Consider the following 16,890-nt stretch of genomic DNA (forward strand, 5'->3'; position numbering starts at 1 on the left):
CCGTGCTCCATGCATTAAAACATGGATGGAAAGAAGGAAATTGATGTATGAAATAAATAATTTTTGATAATATCACTTCTAATGTGCAGAGACCTTCATGTTGAAAGGCAGCAAATCAACGGTATACGATTCCTTTTAATGCATATAAAATCAGAGAAAGAGCTTTTTCATCGTTTAGCTCTGGAGGTTGGACACAAACGCTAAGACGGCTGTGGACGTTGAAAACTACACGGCATCTCATTAAAACGAAACTGTACATCTAAAACATTGTTGATGAATAAATTTATCTATTTATTTATATTCCAATTAACATTAATCAAGCTGAATTTTGCAGTGACGGTATCATTTTTTAGTATTCCTTTTATTTGTTAACTCATACCTATCCCTATTCGACTAAGTTGTATTGATATCTCTAATCTTGTAAATGATGAAAAGAAAAAGTATTCACTTATCTGCTTGATTTTAAGAATTCCTCGTCATCAAAGAAAATTAGAAGTATGCATAAAATAAAATACCTTTGTATTTTCACCTAAATATATATTTACCATTTATACCACGACTTGTCATACATATTAAAGCCAATTTGTAACTTCAAAACAGTCAGATATTCAATTTAACATTTTTTTCTTAGTCTATCTGGCAATTGGAAAAGATCCTTATTGTGACTTTGAGCCATTTACTACATTGCACTCTAGAACTTAATGATATGTAAATTTTCGAAAAGAACTTTCCCTTGGTGGAATGTAAACAAAAAAAAATCCTTCATTTAAAAATTTTAAAAAAAATAATTGAGCCTAACTCTTATTTCTCAATCTATATAGCATCACATAGTATGTAGTAACACGAAAAAATAGAAATATTGTCACCATTGCTGCAAGAATAAACCAATAATTTGCCTCGTTCATGTTAACGGTTTTCATGAATTTTTCCGGCAAAACAAATTGGCAAAATATCTTTTCACATTCCATTTTGGGTCTGTTGAATCCAAAAAGTGCCAAGGATGTTCCCTCCAGGGCGTATTTGAGAAAGGATATGTGGAACAGCCAATGCATTATGGGGTGGGCGTCTGTCAGGTGGATAAAAAATCCCGAAAATATCAGGAACGGACAGATGAAAAAGGGTCCGAATATTGCACCATTCTGTAAAAGAATAACAATTATTAGTGAACGCCATAATGTGATTTTCTTTATTTAAATGAAATTTATTTTAAAATTTATTGGATTTAAATAAAAATTTAAAATTCAATAAAATTAAAGTCATTATTTTATTATAACTTTAGTAGGAATTAGGCATATCGTATTAAGTTTCTTAATAACCTTCTCTTCTTTACCTAAAAATGATTTTAAATCCCTCTTTTTTAAATAATTAAATATTGGTGATCGCTATGAGTTTCTTTAACCTCTGGCACACCTATTAGCTCGGTATTATTTCATGAAACCGGCGAAATTCATGTTCTCTTCATTGTAAAAAGAATAGCAAAAGTCTGTCCTACTCTTTCGGTCTTAAAGTTGGATTGAACTAAATTTAATTTGATGTGATGTTCGACAGAAGAAGAAGAATTCAAAAGAGTAGGATAGACATATTAAAAGCTTTCAAGAAAGAAAGGGATGTGAATTTAGATTTTATGAAATTTTCCTGATCTAAAAGGTGTGCCGGAGTCGTTAAAATCTAAATTAGATTTAATTCAGATTTTATTTAGATTTAAAAAAATCATTAAAATTAGAAAAAATAAAGGTTTACCTAAAGATTATAAAAAAGTTTCTAAAGAAATAATAATTATTATTATTTATTATTTATTACCTTCTTTATATCTCGAATTTTTAAGATATTATATAATGACCGAATTTAATTATTTTTAACATTTCGATAAATAGCACAATTCTCATACCTTAACACTAAAAAGAGATCCAATAAGAAGACCAATACTTTGAGCAACGAAGCAAACTATTAAACAGGTGAATGTAAAGAGTGCAAATCGTTGAATCTCCAAAGGTTGGCCCGTCATCAAGTACGTTATCAAGGTGTAGAGAAATACGCAGACGACTTGGACAGGGACGTCTGCGAGGGTCATTGCTACGTAGTATGCCTTTAGTGAGTACCATCTGTTGAAATGTTCCCTCTTGATAATTGGTAGCTCCAGAGGAACTGTAAGAAATTTAATCCTTTAGAATTAAGATTAAAATTTAAGCTTCAAGTTTAACTTACAAACAAGAATGATGGAGCTGAAAGCGGTGTACATGAGGAACATTATGGAGAAGAATGCATATTTGTAGTTATTGTACGTGTGATATCCGTCATTTCCGATTCCAAAGTACAGCAATCCAATGATTGGGGCAACAAACAGGTGGATGCATACTCTCATTGCTGTCAGCGATCTATCCCGCCACAAGATCAAAAACGTTCTCAAGAGGATAATGTAGAACTGCCGTAAAAACGTTGTAGGATAGCGATCGTCGCGTTTGCAGCATTTGCTGGGACTAATCTTCAATCCTGCTTTCTTTGGTTTCAATTGCATTAATTCCATCACAGGAGTTTGAGGCACTTTCGATGAATGGCCTATGCTAGGTGCTCGCACTGGTGTTATCAAACCATTTGACATCATTTGTTCTGAAATAGAAATAATTAATATTAGAGCCTTTATTTTTTTAGACAAATTTTATACTTAAAGTTTTAATCTTAAAGTTTAGTGGCTGTTCCATGTTTTTCGGTAGAGTTTTTTAATTTAAAGAGTAAGATTTGAAAATATTTTAACCTAATATTTAATTAAGTTCACTATAACGGAGCTAAGGTCTAGATATAAAACTAGACATTAAGTCGTCGGAAAGTTCAAAGATGATTACGATAATCTTTAAATTTAAAAATACTAAAAAAATTGTTTAATCTGTTCCACAGTTCATTTAAATTTTGTTCTATAATTAAGTATTGTAGGGGTTTATTAAAACTTCACAATCTGTTGAAACCGATTCGCATTAATCCAGCATTCAAAGACGTTTCATAAAAAATTATTTTATTTATATTTATTTTGATGTATTGGGCTATTTCTGCTATTTTTCACAATGCTCAGTTTACAAATTTTACAGTTTACAATAATGTTTTGTGAGAAATGTCCATTCAGACACTTCAATCATTTGCACCGGGCGGAACTCGAACTCACAGCTGTGACAGTCGATCCAGGGATCACACTGCCCAAGAGCCAAACATTCTTACCCCTCTTATCAATTACACCACGAAATCCCTTTATGCAAAATTAATTATGCCCGAATTTGAGAAATAAACTTGCTCTAGAGCTAGCTTAAAATTAGAAAGTCCGTGATGATATGCTGCAATGATTTCGTACATCGACATTAAGTTTGTTAATATAACTTCCAAAAGATATCCGATATCAATCATTTATTTATTATTTGACAGTATTTCCGTGAATAATTTATAATATCTGGAAGAGTACAATATATTCTCTACATGCTTGGTTTCAGTATAGTGTTACTCCAAAACCAAACAAAAACAAAATATGTATTTAAAAAAATATATGTATTATTAATAAACGGTGTAAGGTGTTCATTGTTAGAATTGTCTGATACTATTTTATTATTTATTTATTTATTCGCTCTCCAAGATATTTACAGTACAGCCATCTTTTTAGATAGATAAATAAAAGATATTCATTCATCGACAGCTTTTGTTTACTTTAAAAAAATTTATTTCAAAATCATAAATAATTATCCAAACTTTAAAATGCTTAAAAAAAATTTCTACTGCCGTAGAAGTCAGAAAATTTTGAAAATTTCAGACAATAATAATAAAATAAATAAATAACATATTTCAATTTTTGTAATTCTGATATTAAGCTGTTATTACAAGCTTCTTGAATTACAAAGAACAAAAATCTAAGAAATAACACATATTTCTAGATGCAATATATACTAGTACTTTTATGTTTATATTTCATAAAGCGTCCAATATCTATTATCTCTAATAGATCAACTGTTCAAAAATTCATTTTTTTTTTCAAAATTAATATTTTAAGAAATTCATAAAGTTTGATAGCTACGTGTTACTGTTTAAATATTTTTAAACCGGTTGACTCAAGCGGTCTTGGTAGGTTTAGTGTTAAAAGAATCATTTTACATTGGGATGACGAACAAATCTTCATGGTCAATACATACTTTACGTACCATATATTAATATTAATACCGTTTCGATCTTTGCACCGTTTGTGCCAGAAATAAGGAAGACATAATTGAGATATTCTACTTGTGCATAGTGATCTAGAGACAAAATATTCTGCACAATACTCACCGACTTTGGTCATTGCTGCAATTTGTGATGAATTCCTTGACTTATAACTTCGATACGTGCAGCACATACCATTCTGAGATTTCGCCACTAGCCGATCATTCTGCATTCCATAATCATGAGTTGATATTTCCAGCAAATAGTCGGACGGATTGTGAAATTCGGGACATTTGAGGTCCAATTCCATCAAAAAGGGCACAACATTCTGCACACTGCCCGTGTAAATACATTTCCCTTCAGCGATCGCGTACAGGTGATCGAACATCCGAAAGACTAGAGCCGATGGCTGGTGAATTGTGCAAATGATGGTACGTCCTTCCTGTGCAAGTTGCTTTAAAATGGACACACACTGAGTCGATGTTGAACTATCGAGACCACTTTAAAAACAAAATTGAGAGAAAGCATTAGAATTCAAGACGAGACTTCGGGATTACATGCACTAACCTTGTGGGTTCATCGAAAAACATAATTGGTGGATTATTGACAAGTTCTAAGGCTATGGCTAAACGTTTCTTCTGACCTCCTGACAATTTCACTGTTCTTGTTTTGCGGACTTCGTACAGAGCTATTGCCTCCAATATTTGTCTAATCTGAAAATTGAGGAAGAATTTGTGTGAATAATCGCTATCAAGAGTGATGATAATCTGAGATCAATTACTCTAACTAATTTTTTGGTTTTGCTCAATTCACTTCCTATCTTGAGATTTGCTGAGAAATGCATTGCTTCCCACACTGTGAGGACAGGCTGAAGATTATGATCTTGCATTATGTATGCCGTTTGTCTTCGAAAGCGTCTAATATCCCTCTCTCTGCCATTCACAGTCACTTTTCCATAAACATTGGTAGTTCTGAAGAAAAAAAAGCAAAACAAAGAATGAGTATACTTGTTCTTATGGAACCTCCATTCATGACTCATTAAATGAACTCTGATAGACACACACTTCCAGTACACACGTACTCAAACAGCATTGTAAAAATGTTATCTTGTGCTTCAAATTTCACCTCTTGAAGAAAAATTCCCCCGCGGAAAATGCAATGAATAAAAGCATTTAGTTCTTTATTTTAAAGACAAAAGCTCTTTTACTAAAATTATTTCAAGAGATCCAAGCCATGAGTTCATGGAGATGCACTTCATTTTTGAACTGCTAAGTGCAGGATTAGCAGTGAGACAAGTACCTTTGAAATATTCTACCCATGGCCAAAGTCCTTCATAAACGATTAAAGGCTAAGCAGCTTTGTGTAAAACTATATAGTTTAGCTCAACAAAAATGTCATTACATGTAAGTTGTAATCATGAAATTTTTGCGTTATCACTGAACTACAAATATCAATTACATATTTCCATGCGTCACCAAATTACATGATAATCTTCTGTAATGATATAGTTTGCTTAAGGCTTACATGACTGAAAGTTTTGCTTTGTTGAAAGGAAGCCTCATATCGAGAATAAAGTGCTCGTGTACGCTAAGTACTCTTGCACTCAAATATGATGAATACTACTGTGCTTTATTCTATAAGGTTATTCATTTTCAGCTCATTGTGAGTGAATGACATAAGAAGCGAATTTTGAGTTGCAAAAAATTGCGATTAAATCTGTATAAAATTAACCCTCAAACGTAACATTATGAAACACATTCAATTTTAACTCTCATAATAATCGCATTTAAATTTTAGATATCGCCTAACGTTAAAAAAATACATAGAATCTTCGTTCATCTTTATTATTATCAAAGCAATGTTGAAGACATGGAATAGTAGGAACTGAAATAAGTTGTTTTTTCACAATTAGATGGCGTTATTTTAAACTAGTTGCATCAGGCAATACTTTCTAACTCTATAATACAACGCCATCGTCAGGCGTAAACGTTAACACAGCTGTTTTACTGAATGTTAAGGCATTTCAAGCCAAAACTAAACAGGAAGATTTACTTTTTAGCTTTAACTTTTGGAATACCGGAATTCAGGTATAATCCTTAAATACGATACAGTAATGTCCCGGATTTAATAAACCTTCTCGTATATAATAATTTACTTTTTTGTGACAACTGTGAAAACTATAAAGCATTTAGTGCTAAAGGTCTAACTTTCACTCCGAGTGTGACTTTGTACCCTTGGTTTTGGTAAGATTTTCGTTAATTCTAGCACTTTACGATGGTTTTCGACCATCCTCATGTACTCTCATGGCATTTATATCAATATTAAATGCTTGAATTAAAGAAAAGCTTACAAAAAGTAGGAATACATATAGTGGCCTCGGAGTATAAAGTCACCTACATCTACGGTGCTAATTTAATATTGAATATTTTGAAAATAAGATTACATAAAATATTTAAAAAAAAAAAAAGACCTAAGAAATCATATCACTTTGTCCTACTTGAATTACGAAAGGGAAATACGTAAAGGAAATTGGCCAGTACGATTTACTAAGGGAACAAGTAACCCTAAAATTCGTATGAGTCTCGTTCTTTGAAATCCTACATTTAATTAAAAATATCGCAGTGTTTACAACAATCATGTATTTACCACTGCACCAGTTTCCCCTGATTTTTTTTTCTTTAGCAACAATATAAAACATTCAACCTTGATTTTACGGTTTTGTATTTTGTACGTTTCAATTTTATGGGTCATATCGTTCTGTTTTTTTTTTCAGTTCTTTATATAACGTTCATAAATTCGTGCGTACGTTTGAGCGGTATAAAAATTAACTCAAACCAAAAAGAAATACAATAGAAAAAAAAATTATTTTGAAAAGAAATACCTAATTAAAAGCTGCTATAATTACGATTAAGCGTAATAAAGGTGTTAAATCTCTGAAGATAAAACAGGAAATACATAATTACTTGAATAGGAGGTAATTGTTCATTTCATTAGTTTAAAGTTAAAAATAAAATTAAATAAAATTTACTGAAAGTTGCAACGTAACATTTTATCTTAAAATTATAATTCAGAAGATTGTTTTTATTTAAATAATATGTTTCTATTTTAATATTTTTAATAAGCAGAAAATTAACTAATAATTTAAATCTATTTGGTTTCAAGATCACATTATTACTAAAATATATTTCAGAGATTGTTTTTTAATAACAATAAAAATAAAGGCACAAGATATTTATGAAAAATTTTTAAGCTTCTCTTTATATAGCATTAAGAAAATAAATGCTTTTAAAGTAATAAACTTGGGCAATTCACATACTTAATAAGAAATACATAAAAAAACAATAAAATAAACATTTACTGTATCACTCTAAATGACATATTTCGTTAAAACGTTATATAAAAAGTACAATATCAGTAAAAAAAAATTATATATTTCCAGAACAAAATCCGTTTTTGGTAATAAAACCGTTTTATAAGTGAATAAAGTGAATGTAATTTTACTTAATGTGATACGGTCGTATTAATGATAAAGCTTAATTACTTTACTTCTTTAAATTTTAACGTTACGGGCAATTCTAATGATGAATTAAGAACAAGAATAATTTCGGCGAAAATGGGAACAGTCGTGATAATTATGAGAAATTTGGTTTCATGACTTTTAACATTAGCATGCATTAAAATATTCTCAAATTATTTATTAACTTTTGAATAAATCCAGCAATTCAGGTAAATTCAATTAACTACAAACGTATTTAATTCTTTAAGGACGATTGGAACACCGGTGTCCCACAGAGAAAATTATTTTCCGACAGTGAAATGTGCCTCGTCCTTACAGGATTAATTATAAAAATATTCTGTAAAAATATATTTTAGCAGACCATTTAACTTTAATTTGCATGCTAAGAAATTTTAATTGTTCTCAATTTCTCTTGAATCGAGTATGCGGAGTATGCACAAAAAATTAGTTATCAAACAGGTCATGCGGTGCATAAATTAACTATTTATGTTTTCTTCCGTGAAAATCTATAAAACTAAAACGAAAAGGCCCAATACGGACCAGAAAATATTTAAAATCCTTCCCCTTGTTGAAAATTAAGTGGTAAAAAGAATGTGAAAATTCTGAAGAAAATTTGGAAAAATACAAATAGTTTGTGATTTCGGACATAAAATAATCAAGCAAAATGGTCCCAGAAACATGCTTCTTGGTGTAGTTTCTTGTGTCTTGAATCCAAATATGCATAAGGGATGTAGACGATAAGATAGTGGAGCAGTCTCTGTGAACACGACTTGGAATCCGGATATCATAGAAGTAACTTTAAAAACAACTAAGTCGTAGAACCTTAAAAAGATCTTTCAGCAATTGTAACAAAAGGTAAGGCACTCACAATTTAACGTGAATTGAGAACAGTTAAGAAACACTTTGAGAACTAAAATATTCTCAGTATATTCTATTGCATCATCGTTAAGATGGCGGTGGCCGCAAAAAATACAACAAATTTAATTTTAACTCAAACTACGAGTATTTCTAAAGCTTTGTGGTAAATAAATGTAGGGGAGATCGAGGCAGAATTAGTCAGGAATAGAATTTTAAGTTGGGATGTTGCAGTTTTTCCCTCCCTATTCATTGAAATATTTATTAATTTAAGACAAAGAAAAATTTCATTTGCTGGCTAATTCTGGCCGGGTTCCCCTAATTAATTTACAGAAAACTCTAAAAGGTTGTGGTTTTTATTTAAAAAGTCTCATTTTATTGTCCAACTGAATAAGACAGTATTTAAAATATATTACCATATAAAATATAAATAAAATATTTAGAGTTTCTTGCAATTAATCAAGGTTAAATTTAATCTTAATGACGTTCAATGTCACAACAGTTTATTCATTGCATTTAAAAAAAAAATAAATGAACTATTTTTTAGTCAGGTATATTTTCTAAGGTGACCTGTACATTGTATTAAAAAAAAAAACAAAACATAAAGCCCCATAAGCACTGAATAATACAGCGATAGTACTTACGTGTAACCAGCCAAGATATCCATTAAAGTACTTTTGCCTGCTCCCGATGGCCCCATAATTGCTGTTAATTCCCCGGCTCTAAAATCCCCATTTATATCGTCGAGTATGACTTTATCTTCTGTTGAAGAAAAAAATTGAGAGACAAATATGAAACATTAAAATATGTATATTCCTAACTAGTATTTCTTTAATTGAGACATGAAGTAGCATTTTTGCTTTTAAATGATCAACATTGGTGCTTTTAAATGGACAATTTCGTGCACTCAGTAATTATATGCCTTATTATACACAGCACGCAAATTGAGTGTATAATTTTAATAATTTTCTCTTTAAAATATGCTTTTGCATTTTGTAAGATTTTGCCAACTTCTACAGATAAGAGACACCACATCTAATTTAAGAAGTTACTATCTGTTTCTAACTATCAGTAACTTTTAGTTTGGATGTACTTGAAAATTGTAATGGCAAAAGTTTCTCGGAGATAAGAGACGCTCACCAAGAGAATTACTGACAAAGGCTATGTATGTACTCAGTACTTCAGAGCTTTTTTTTCTCTCTATATATATCTCTGATAATGATTTTGTGGTATTTGGAAAAAAAAACCATGCTTTCTCGAATAAACTCAGAATGAGAATGAAAGGGCAATTGTGAATATCAGAAAGTCTTATTCTAAAATTGTATATCTTTTTGTTCTTAAACTGATTAATGTACAGTCTTCTTAGATGGTTTTCCTGAATATAACAGGTGTGCACTCACAATAGACATCCAGCGATAGGCTTTGTAAAGTACTGGCCGATAAGCTTGATAAGAGGACCTATTCATATGAGTACGTTTCTTTATTTACTTCTTAAAATCCGACAAGATATCACGTTTTGTTCATTGTAATTTCTCCACGGTCATCTCTTGATTTGGACGTTAAGAATTGTAATTGCTTTAGTGAATCTATTTGAGCTTTTTTACTTTTTTTTGTGATTTGTATTGCTCGAAGTTCAGAGGAAGAGCTAATATATTGTTATAATCCTAAAGTTTTCCAATACAAAAGATCTTAGGCACTGAACCCTAAATGAAACCCATTTCCTATAGAGTCCAAACGGTTATAGATAGCAAGTTGACAGAGATGCCTGGTTCAAACGACAAGCCACTTGAACAGCGTTCAATACTTTAAAAATCGTTTAACTGATAACATTCCAGATTCATCTGGTCAAGTACTTTCGCTGGCCATATTGAAGTTTCATAAAGAGACCACGGAAGAAGTATCCTCAATTCGAAAAGAAAAGAAAGAGCGAAATTCGAAACGACTGATAATAACGACTTGGAGTCTTAGAAGGGCATAATTTATATTCATCTTCGGATCATTAACATTAGTTTTGATTGTTCCCTGCAACCCTCACAACGATTTTCCTAACTTTCGAACATACTTTAGGAGATAATGAGGTTAGCGTTTCGTCCATGCCTTTCCTTGACCATACAGTTTGCCATACTGGTCTTTTAAAGTAAAAATCGCTCTAAAGGGTTTATTTCCCAACTGAAATGTTATAGATTGGATATTATTTTACTATTTTTTTTAAGTTTGGACATGTTTCGAAGAATATCCAGACATTTTGATAATGGACCTCAGACAAAATTGTGTAATCCAAAATCCAGAACATTAAAATCCCAAAAAGGGTCAAAATCTCGAATGGGTAAGACTATTAAACCTTTAACAGTCCTAAAATTGCACCCGCGCTTTCTGGATGCAAAGGAAAGTTGTCCTGTGGCCTTTTCTTCGGAATTTTGGCTCCCGGAATTTTAGCTTTCGGGATTTTGGCTTTTAGGATCTTGGTTTTTCGAGATTTTGACCTATTTGGGAGTTTGGGCCCATTCAATATTTTGGCTTTCAGAATTTTAGCCCTTTCAAAATATTATCTTTCGGGATTGTGACTCTCTTGGGATTTTGAATTACAAGATTTTATTTTTCAAGATTTTGGCCTTCGGAATTTTAGCTTTCGGGATTTGGGCCCTTTCGGTATATGAGCCTTTTCGGAATTTTCGCTTTCAGGATTTTAGCTTTCGGAATTTTGGCTTTCGAGATTTAGGCCTCTTCTGGGATTTTGAATTTCGGGATTTGGGCCTTTTCGGGACTTCAGTCTTTTCGAGATTTTCGCTTTGGGATCTCGGGATTTATAATTTCGGAATTTTGGCTTTTCATACGTTGGTTTTCGGGATTCGGACCTTTTCGGGATTTTAGCTGCCATCGCCAATAATATACGTTTAATACAACAAAGCTAATATATCAAATTCAAATTCCTTTGCGGTTTCTCTGGTTTAGTAACGCGATGTTGCTTTACAGATCTCGTCTATTAGTTTTTGAATTTAAAAGACTTCTTATGTAAATTCCAAATTCCTAAAATATAAAATTTTAAATATTATTTTATAAAGTACGAAAATAAAGTTGCGTCGCGCCGTAAGTTGACGAGAAACACAGATTGTATTATTAGATGGACTGAAAATCGAATTTTCTGCCATTTTTTTAGGATACCAGATAGGCTCGATCATAAAGTCGGCGGCAGCCGCAATTAACACACAATTCTTTCATTGTTATCAATAAACTGGGTAGGTCGGTTATAAATAATCTTTATTAATGCAAAAGATACTGCAAATCGTCTTTGAAGACACTACAATAATGTCTCTAATTCAAGCATTTCGTAAAGTCTAGAACACTTGGTTCCATTTTAGTGCTTTTTTCTAAAAAAAAAATCATGCTTTTTCTCTCATTGTCTTAAGTTTATCTAGAGGTTATTTGAAATTTAAGCGTTGTAAAATCGAGTAAGTTGATGCATACTGTAAAAAGTTGGTATCCTTGAATTTTTTTCTCAACAGAGTAATTCTTTTTCTATATCAATAATCTTCTTCCTGAAGTCTAACATTTGATTTTTTCACTCTCAAGACAAACCTGTTGATACTCTTTTGTGTTTGCTGAAGATTGAGAATGACAAAGAAATTTTCAGCTGACAATTTTGTAAGTATATAGGGTAAACTTGAAAGTATGTAGAGATTGGAGACAGATTCCTCATTTACTTTTCACTTAAACATGGTTCATGCTGTATTATGTATTTCAGTGTTATGGATCCAAATAAGAATTTACGCATACAGAGTCTAGGGACAGATGTTCTGTGCAACTCATGTGTCTGTATAGGCCACATTGGCTATTTAATATATTAAGAGAAATATTATACAAATGTGCAAAGAAAATATATTCGAGACTCAAGTTTGATCGTATTCGTGGGAGAAAATAGAATGAGGTGAAAAAACTCTAAACGACCTTTACATTTTATCAGATTTTTCGCATACTAATTAAAAACTGCTTGTCTTTTCTCGTCAGCTAAGCATAATCGTTAGTTAATTTTTAGTTTTAATTCTAGACAGATTAATTTATTCATCAACAAAGCAAAGACATATTTGCCTCTACTTGATAACATTACAAGTTAATACACGGCGTCCAAGAACTACAAAGGCAGCCTTATAGAATAATTTTATTTAAGATCATGCCATTTAGCTGAAAATGAAATAAAGCGTTATAAAAGCCTTAAGAAAATATGACAAAATTCTGCAAAGCTTTTCTGTAATTATTAAGTTACTTATTACTTTATTTTCAGACAATTTCTTCAACTCGGAGATAAGGAAAGCTTAACGTTTTAGATTAAATATAGGAAGAAGTGGGACAGTGGGACACCTTTGGATGTGGGGCAGCTTTGAAATTTGGATTTTTTCCTATGTTTAAATGGAACTGAGCCATATTATAATGTCATTTTGCTTCTCAATCTGTTTGTGCCCTAAATTATACCTTGATAAAGCTTTTTATTTAAAAATAGGTGAAAATACCATTTTTAAAGCTGCTCCATATTCAAAGGTGCCCCTTACTTAGTGTCAGTTTTTAATATTTCCCATTCTGACTTAAATTATAATGCCTCAAAATTTTCTGGATCTACAATTTTATAGAGCACTTGAACTGCGTAAGACCAATGCTAGGCCAACGTTGACTCCAGAGTAAATGATAAGATGAATAAGACTAAGTTCTTTGGCAAAATTATAAGGAACATTATGTTCTATATTTCAGGCATGTATCAATTGTTTTGTCAGTTTATCCGGATCGGAAATTTGATTAAAAATTCTGCATAACAGGGGCGTACCTCCAGGATTTTAGTAAAAGAAGGACCAAATTAAAAGATGCCACCTAAAGAAACGTTTTTTTTTTTTTGAAGACAAAGGACAACAGTTTTCCCAAAACTTTATTAACTTATTTAAAAGTTAAAGTTTTTTAACTTTTTAAACTTACTTTTAACTTTTTAAACTAGTTTTAAAGTTTTTTATTTCTCTTTGATTTTAAGGAAAATGGATTAAAAGCAACTTGAATTTTCCCAATTTTCCTTTGTTGCTCCCTTGGGAAGATTTCTACAAGTTTTTTGTTTGAAATTCATTATAAATTAATTTGCACAACCGTTTTAATGATCTAAAATTAATTGAAAAGATCAGAACATTTCCACCTAAAATTCTTTAAAACATTTTTGAATGAGTTCTTCTTGTCAGAAATTCCGATAAAGAAAAATGTTCTTTTATGTGTTTCAAGATCTAATTTAAATCCAATTTTGATAAACCTAACGGATTTCATAAGCTATAAGTTAGTTGAAGGAGCACGAGGCCTCTTCCCTTGAAGATACTGCCGGAAAATTGATCAAAAATTGAATGACAAAAACTCTTTACGAGTCGCAAAAAATTTTCTGCAAAGTTTCTTTCAAAAATACAATGCTTATCCTATTTTGATTGTTTTAAGTAGAAATAGAGATCTGGAAAGACTTCCTAAAAGCTCTTCTAAAACGATCATAATAGCTTTCTTCGAGAAAATTTGATTAAAACCCTTCCAAAGTTCTTTCAAACCCAAAACTTTAAAAATCAGATTTTATTCGATGTTTTTAAATAAAAATCGCCATAAATTTACTTTTAATCCCGGTTTAAGCTTTTTGGAAAGCCCATGAGACTCAATAAAAGATCTTTTAAATGCAATAAAGATTTTAACGGCCTTAAAATAAGTTAAAATCCTATTGTTTTCATTTTTTTTTGTTTAATTATTTTTTTTAAGAATCTCACCTAATAACCTGATCTAGGCTTATCACTAATTTCCATAAATTATTCCGAAATTTCACGTATATTATTGAGAAAATATTCAGCAAAAAAATAAATGAATATTTTGAGAATTATTTACAACAACTATTTTAAAATTATTACAGATTTTTAAAGAACTTTCTATTCACATTTTTGTTTGTTCTTCATTGTTTTAATTTTAGTAATCCAACAAAAGTAGTTCTGTAATGCCTTTCTTCATAGTGATATCTGCGTAATAATTTGGCGATAAATTATTTCTTGGGAAGTGATATTGTTTCTATGAAAAAAGAGGTTTTTTAAAGTGGAATTCATGTCGTAATTGACCCTTTTGATTGAGAGCAAATGTTAAAATTTTCAATGAGGAAAAAATGTATAAATTTTGAGCCGGATGGGCCTGAAGAGTGCGATTAATTTATTACTGATATAGCTTAACCCTCCACAAAAATGTTATTATGGAAGTTTATGTACTCATTGTCCCCTCATGACCTATAATCATGAAATAAGATAAGACATTTGCGATATCTCAATGCATGCGTTTTACAATCTTTTAAACTCAAACTTGTTAAATATTTGCAGTCTGCTGGAGAGACTTTAAATAAGCAAAGCATAAGTTTTTCATGAATTTCTGATTGACAAACCTCGCTTAACTAATCCTGTTTTGACGGTGTGTTTCATGTTTCTAAATCCCAAATCTAATGGTTTAACGTCTCTCTTCGTGGTTGAATCTGTGAGGCATTCAGAATCACTTGGCGATGGTGATAGTGGTTGAAGTCGTAGACCAACTGGTCTTCTGTCTGCTAAGCTCTTTTTCCTAACAGGTGACGAACATTCCTCCTGCAGGTCTTTCTTGGAAACATCTGATTGCCCAGAATTATCCATCATTGCTGCTTCTTCAGTTACAGTCGTTAACATCACATCACTGACCGAGCCTGAGTGTGACGGCAACATTTTTTCGTTTTATCTAATCACAGTTTTAATGAAAAAGTAAAACCTCTTCCACAGTATCGGACATAGTACTAAGATTTTAAATTATTGTCTTATATGCTTCGTCTTTAGCTATCTTAGAAAATTTACTGAAGAATTTAAAATGATAAATGGCATTCTTCATTCACCTGATGCACCTTGCAAAAATATTACACACTTAAACTTGGCCTAATCGTAATCAGATCACATTAAAATATTACTTAGGAATGACTAAAATATTTTCACTGTCTTTTCTGCTACATTGGCAAAGAAATGTGGTACAAGGCTTTGTGTGGCAAAGAAATAAAAAAAATCACTTTCCACCCGAAGACCAACTTGCACGGTGCGTAGTCTCAAATGTACTGAATAAAGCGTACTATTAAGTTAAGAGCGATGTGTTCTTTCTGGTGGAACAAACACAACTCCATTAAAAAGTATCCAACACCACAATCTCATATCGCCTTTGTACATAAGTGGAGGCAAATGTGCTAGTGGCAGATCAAGTGATCGTGTTATTATTAGGCGGGATTCCTAATAATCCATTCAGTAGTCAACTGATTTTGTGTTCATAGATCGGGCTCAAATCTAGGCAAAGTTTTACTTACAACTTCTTAACCAAATAACATCTGAGTGAAAGACTACCGTTGTCTGCTTAACGTACTCTGGGTTCCAAAAACCGTGTCTTGTGACGGTTATTTGAGTGTCATATTACTGACAATGATGGTAAGCAAAATTCTATTCGCAGAACAAAATTTAGTGAATTCCCCAGAATGAAAAGGGCTGCCACTATCAGATACTAATTTATAAATCAGTCCATATATAGCAAAAAAATCATTATTTTATTATTTATCATATAACTTTTATATGAATAAATTGACCATAACAAATTTTAGAAATGTGCAAATGCACCATTTATATCTCAAATGGCACAATTTCAAAATATAGCTGATTTAAAAGAAGTTAGTTGCACATATTTGACAATTTTGAGTAAGTTTTAGAAATGTGTCAAGAAACTTTTGACCGATAAAAAATGGTCAATTTGTGGAAAACAATTATTTTGATATGTCTTAAAATGAATGATCCTTTTCTGAAATACATAAATAACGCCTATGGATTACAGGGAACTCATTTGCAAAAAGAAAAATTTTAAAAAGTTATTATTTTTATAATTTTTTTCACTTGGTTTCTCGAATATAGCTTTGTCAAGAAACTTTTGAAAATGAGTTTTTTTTTTAATTTCTTAAATCAAATTAAAATTAAATTATTGATGTCGAATACATTTTTAAAATAAAAATATCATCGAATTTGGCTTGCAACCGGACTGTCCTCGTAAAGGTTATATGCACCGGGACATTCGTTTAAAAGAATATTAGAATTTTAAAAAAAATGAGACAATCTTGTGAAAAAAACTATCAGTAAAACTTGAGTCTTGTTTAAATTGTCAAGTGTTTTTGAAAAATCTTAAACTCTTATATAGTAATTTTATCATATTTATAGCTCTGTTTATTTTTTATTTAACTTTCAAAATGTGTAATAGTGAAATACCTTCAAATTTATTTAATTTTATTTAAAAGAATACATATGCTAATTTCGATACTGAGC

The 16,890-nt window shown here is 31.1% G+C and overlaps 1 protein-coding gene across 1 annotated transcript; it reads right to left on the reverse strand.

Moving 5' to 3' along the window:
• Positions 1-516: 516 nt before the first annotated feature.
• Positions 517-15,709, reverse strand: LOC129806307 (ATP-binding cassette sub-family G member 4-like). Its single transcript, XM_055854783.1, has 8 exons — positions 14,964-15,709; positions 9,187-9,304; positions 4,952-5,141; positions 4,738-4,883; positions 4,297-4,670; positions 2,206-2,607; positions 1,889-2,145; positions 517-1,139 (listed from the first exon to the last, which is right to left on the reverse strand). The coding sequence occupies exons 1-8, from the start codon at positions 15,271-15,273 to the stop codon at positions 795-797; spliced, it is 2,142 nt and encodes a 713-aa protein (XP_055710758.1). The 5' UTR covers positions 15,274-15,709; the 3' UTR covers positions 517-794.
• Positions 15,710-16,890: the final 1,181 nt, after the last annotated feature.

The sequence above is a fragment of the Phlebotomus papatasi genome, chromosome 3 (genome assembly GCF_024763615.1).
Source record: "Phlebotomus papatasi isolate M1 chromosome 3, Ppap_2.1, whole genome shotgun sequence".
NCBI classification, from domain to species: Eukaryota; Metazoa; Arthropoda; class Insecta; order Diptera; family Psychodidae; genus Phlebotomus; species Phlebotomus papatasi.

Bases quoted from the DNA above. Each gene is read 5' to 3' on its own strand.
- LOC129806307 (XM_055854783.1), bottom strand. From the start codon at position 15,273: ATGTTGCCGTCACACTCAGGCTCGGTCAGTGATGTGATGTTAACGACT. The intron at 5,142-9,186 runs GTAAGTACTATC...TTTTTTCTTCAG, and splicing joins GATATCTTGGCTGGTTACAC to AACTACCAATGTTTATGGAA. The intron at 4,884-4,951 runs GTAATTGATCTC...CTCAATTTTCAG, and splicing joins AAACCAAAAAATTAGTTAGA to ATTAGACAAATATTGGAGGC.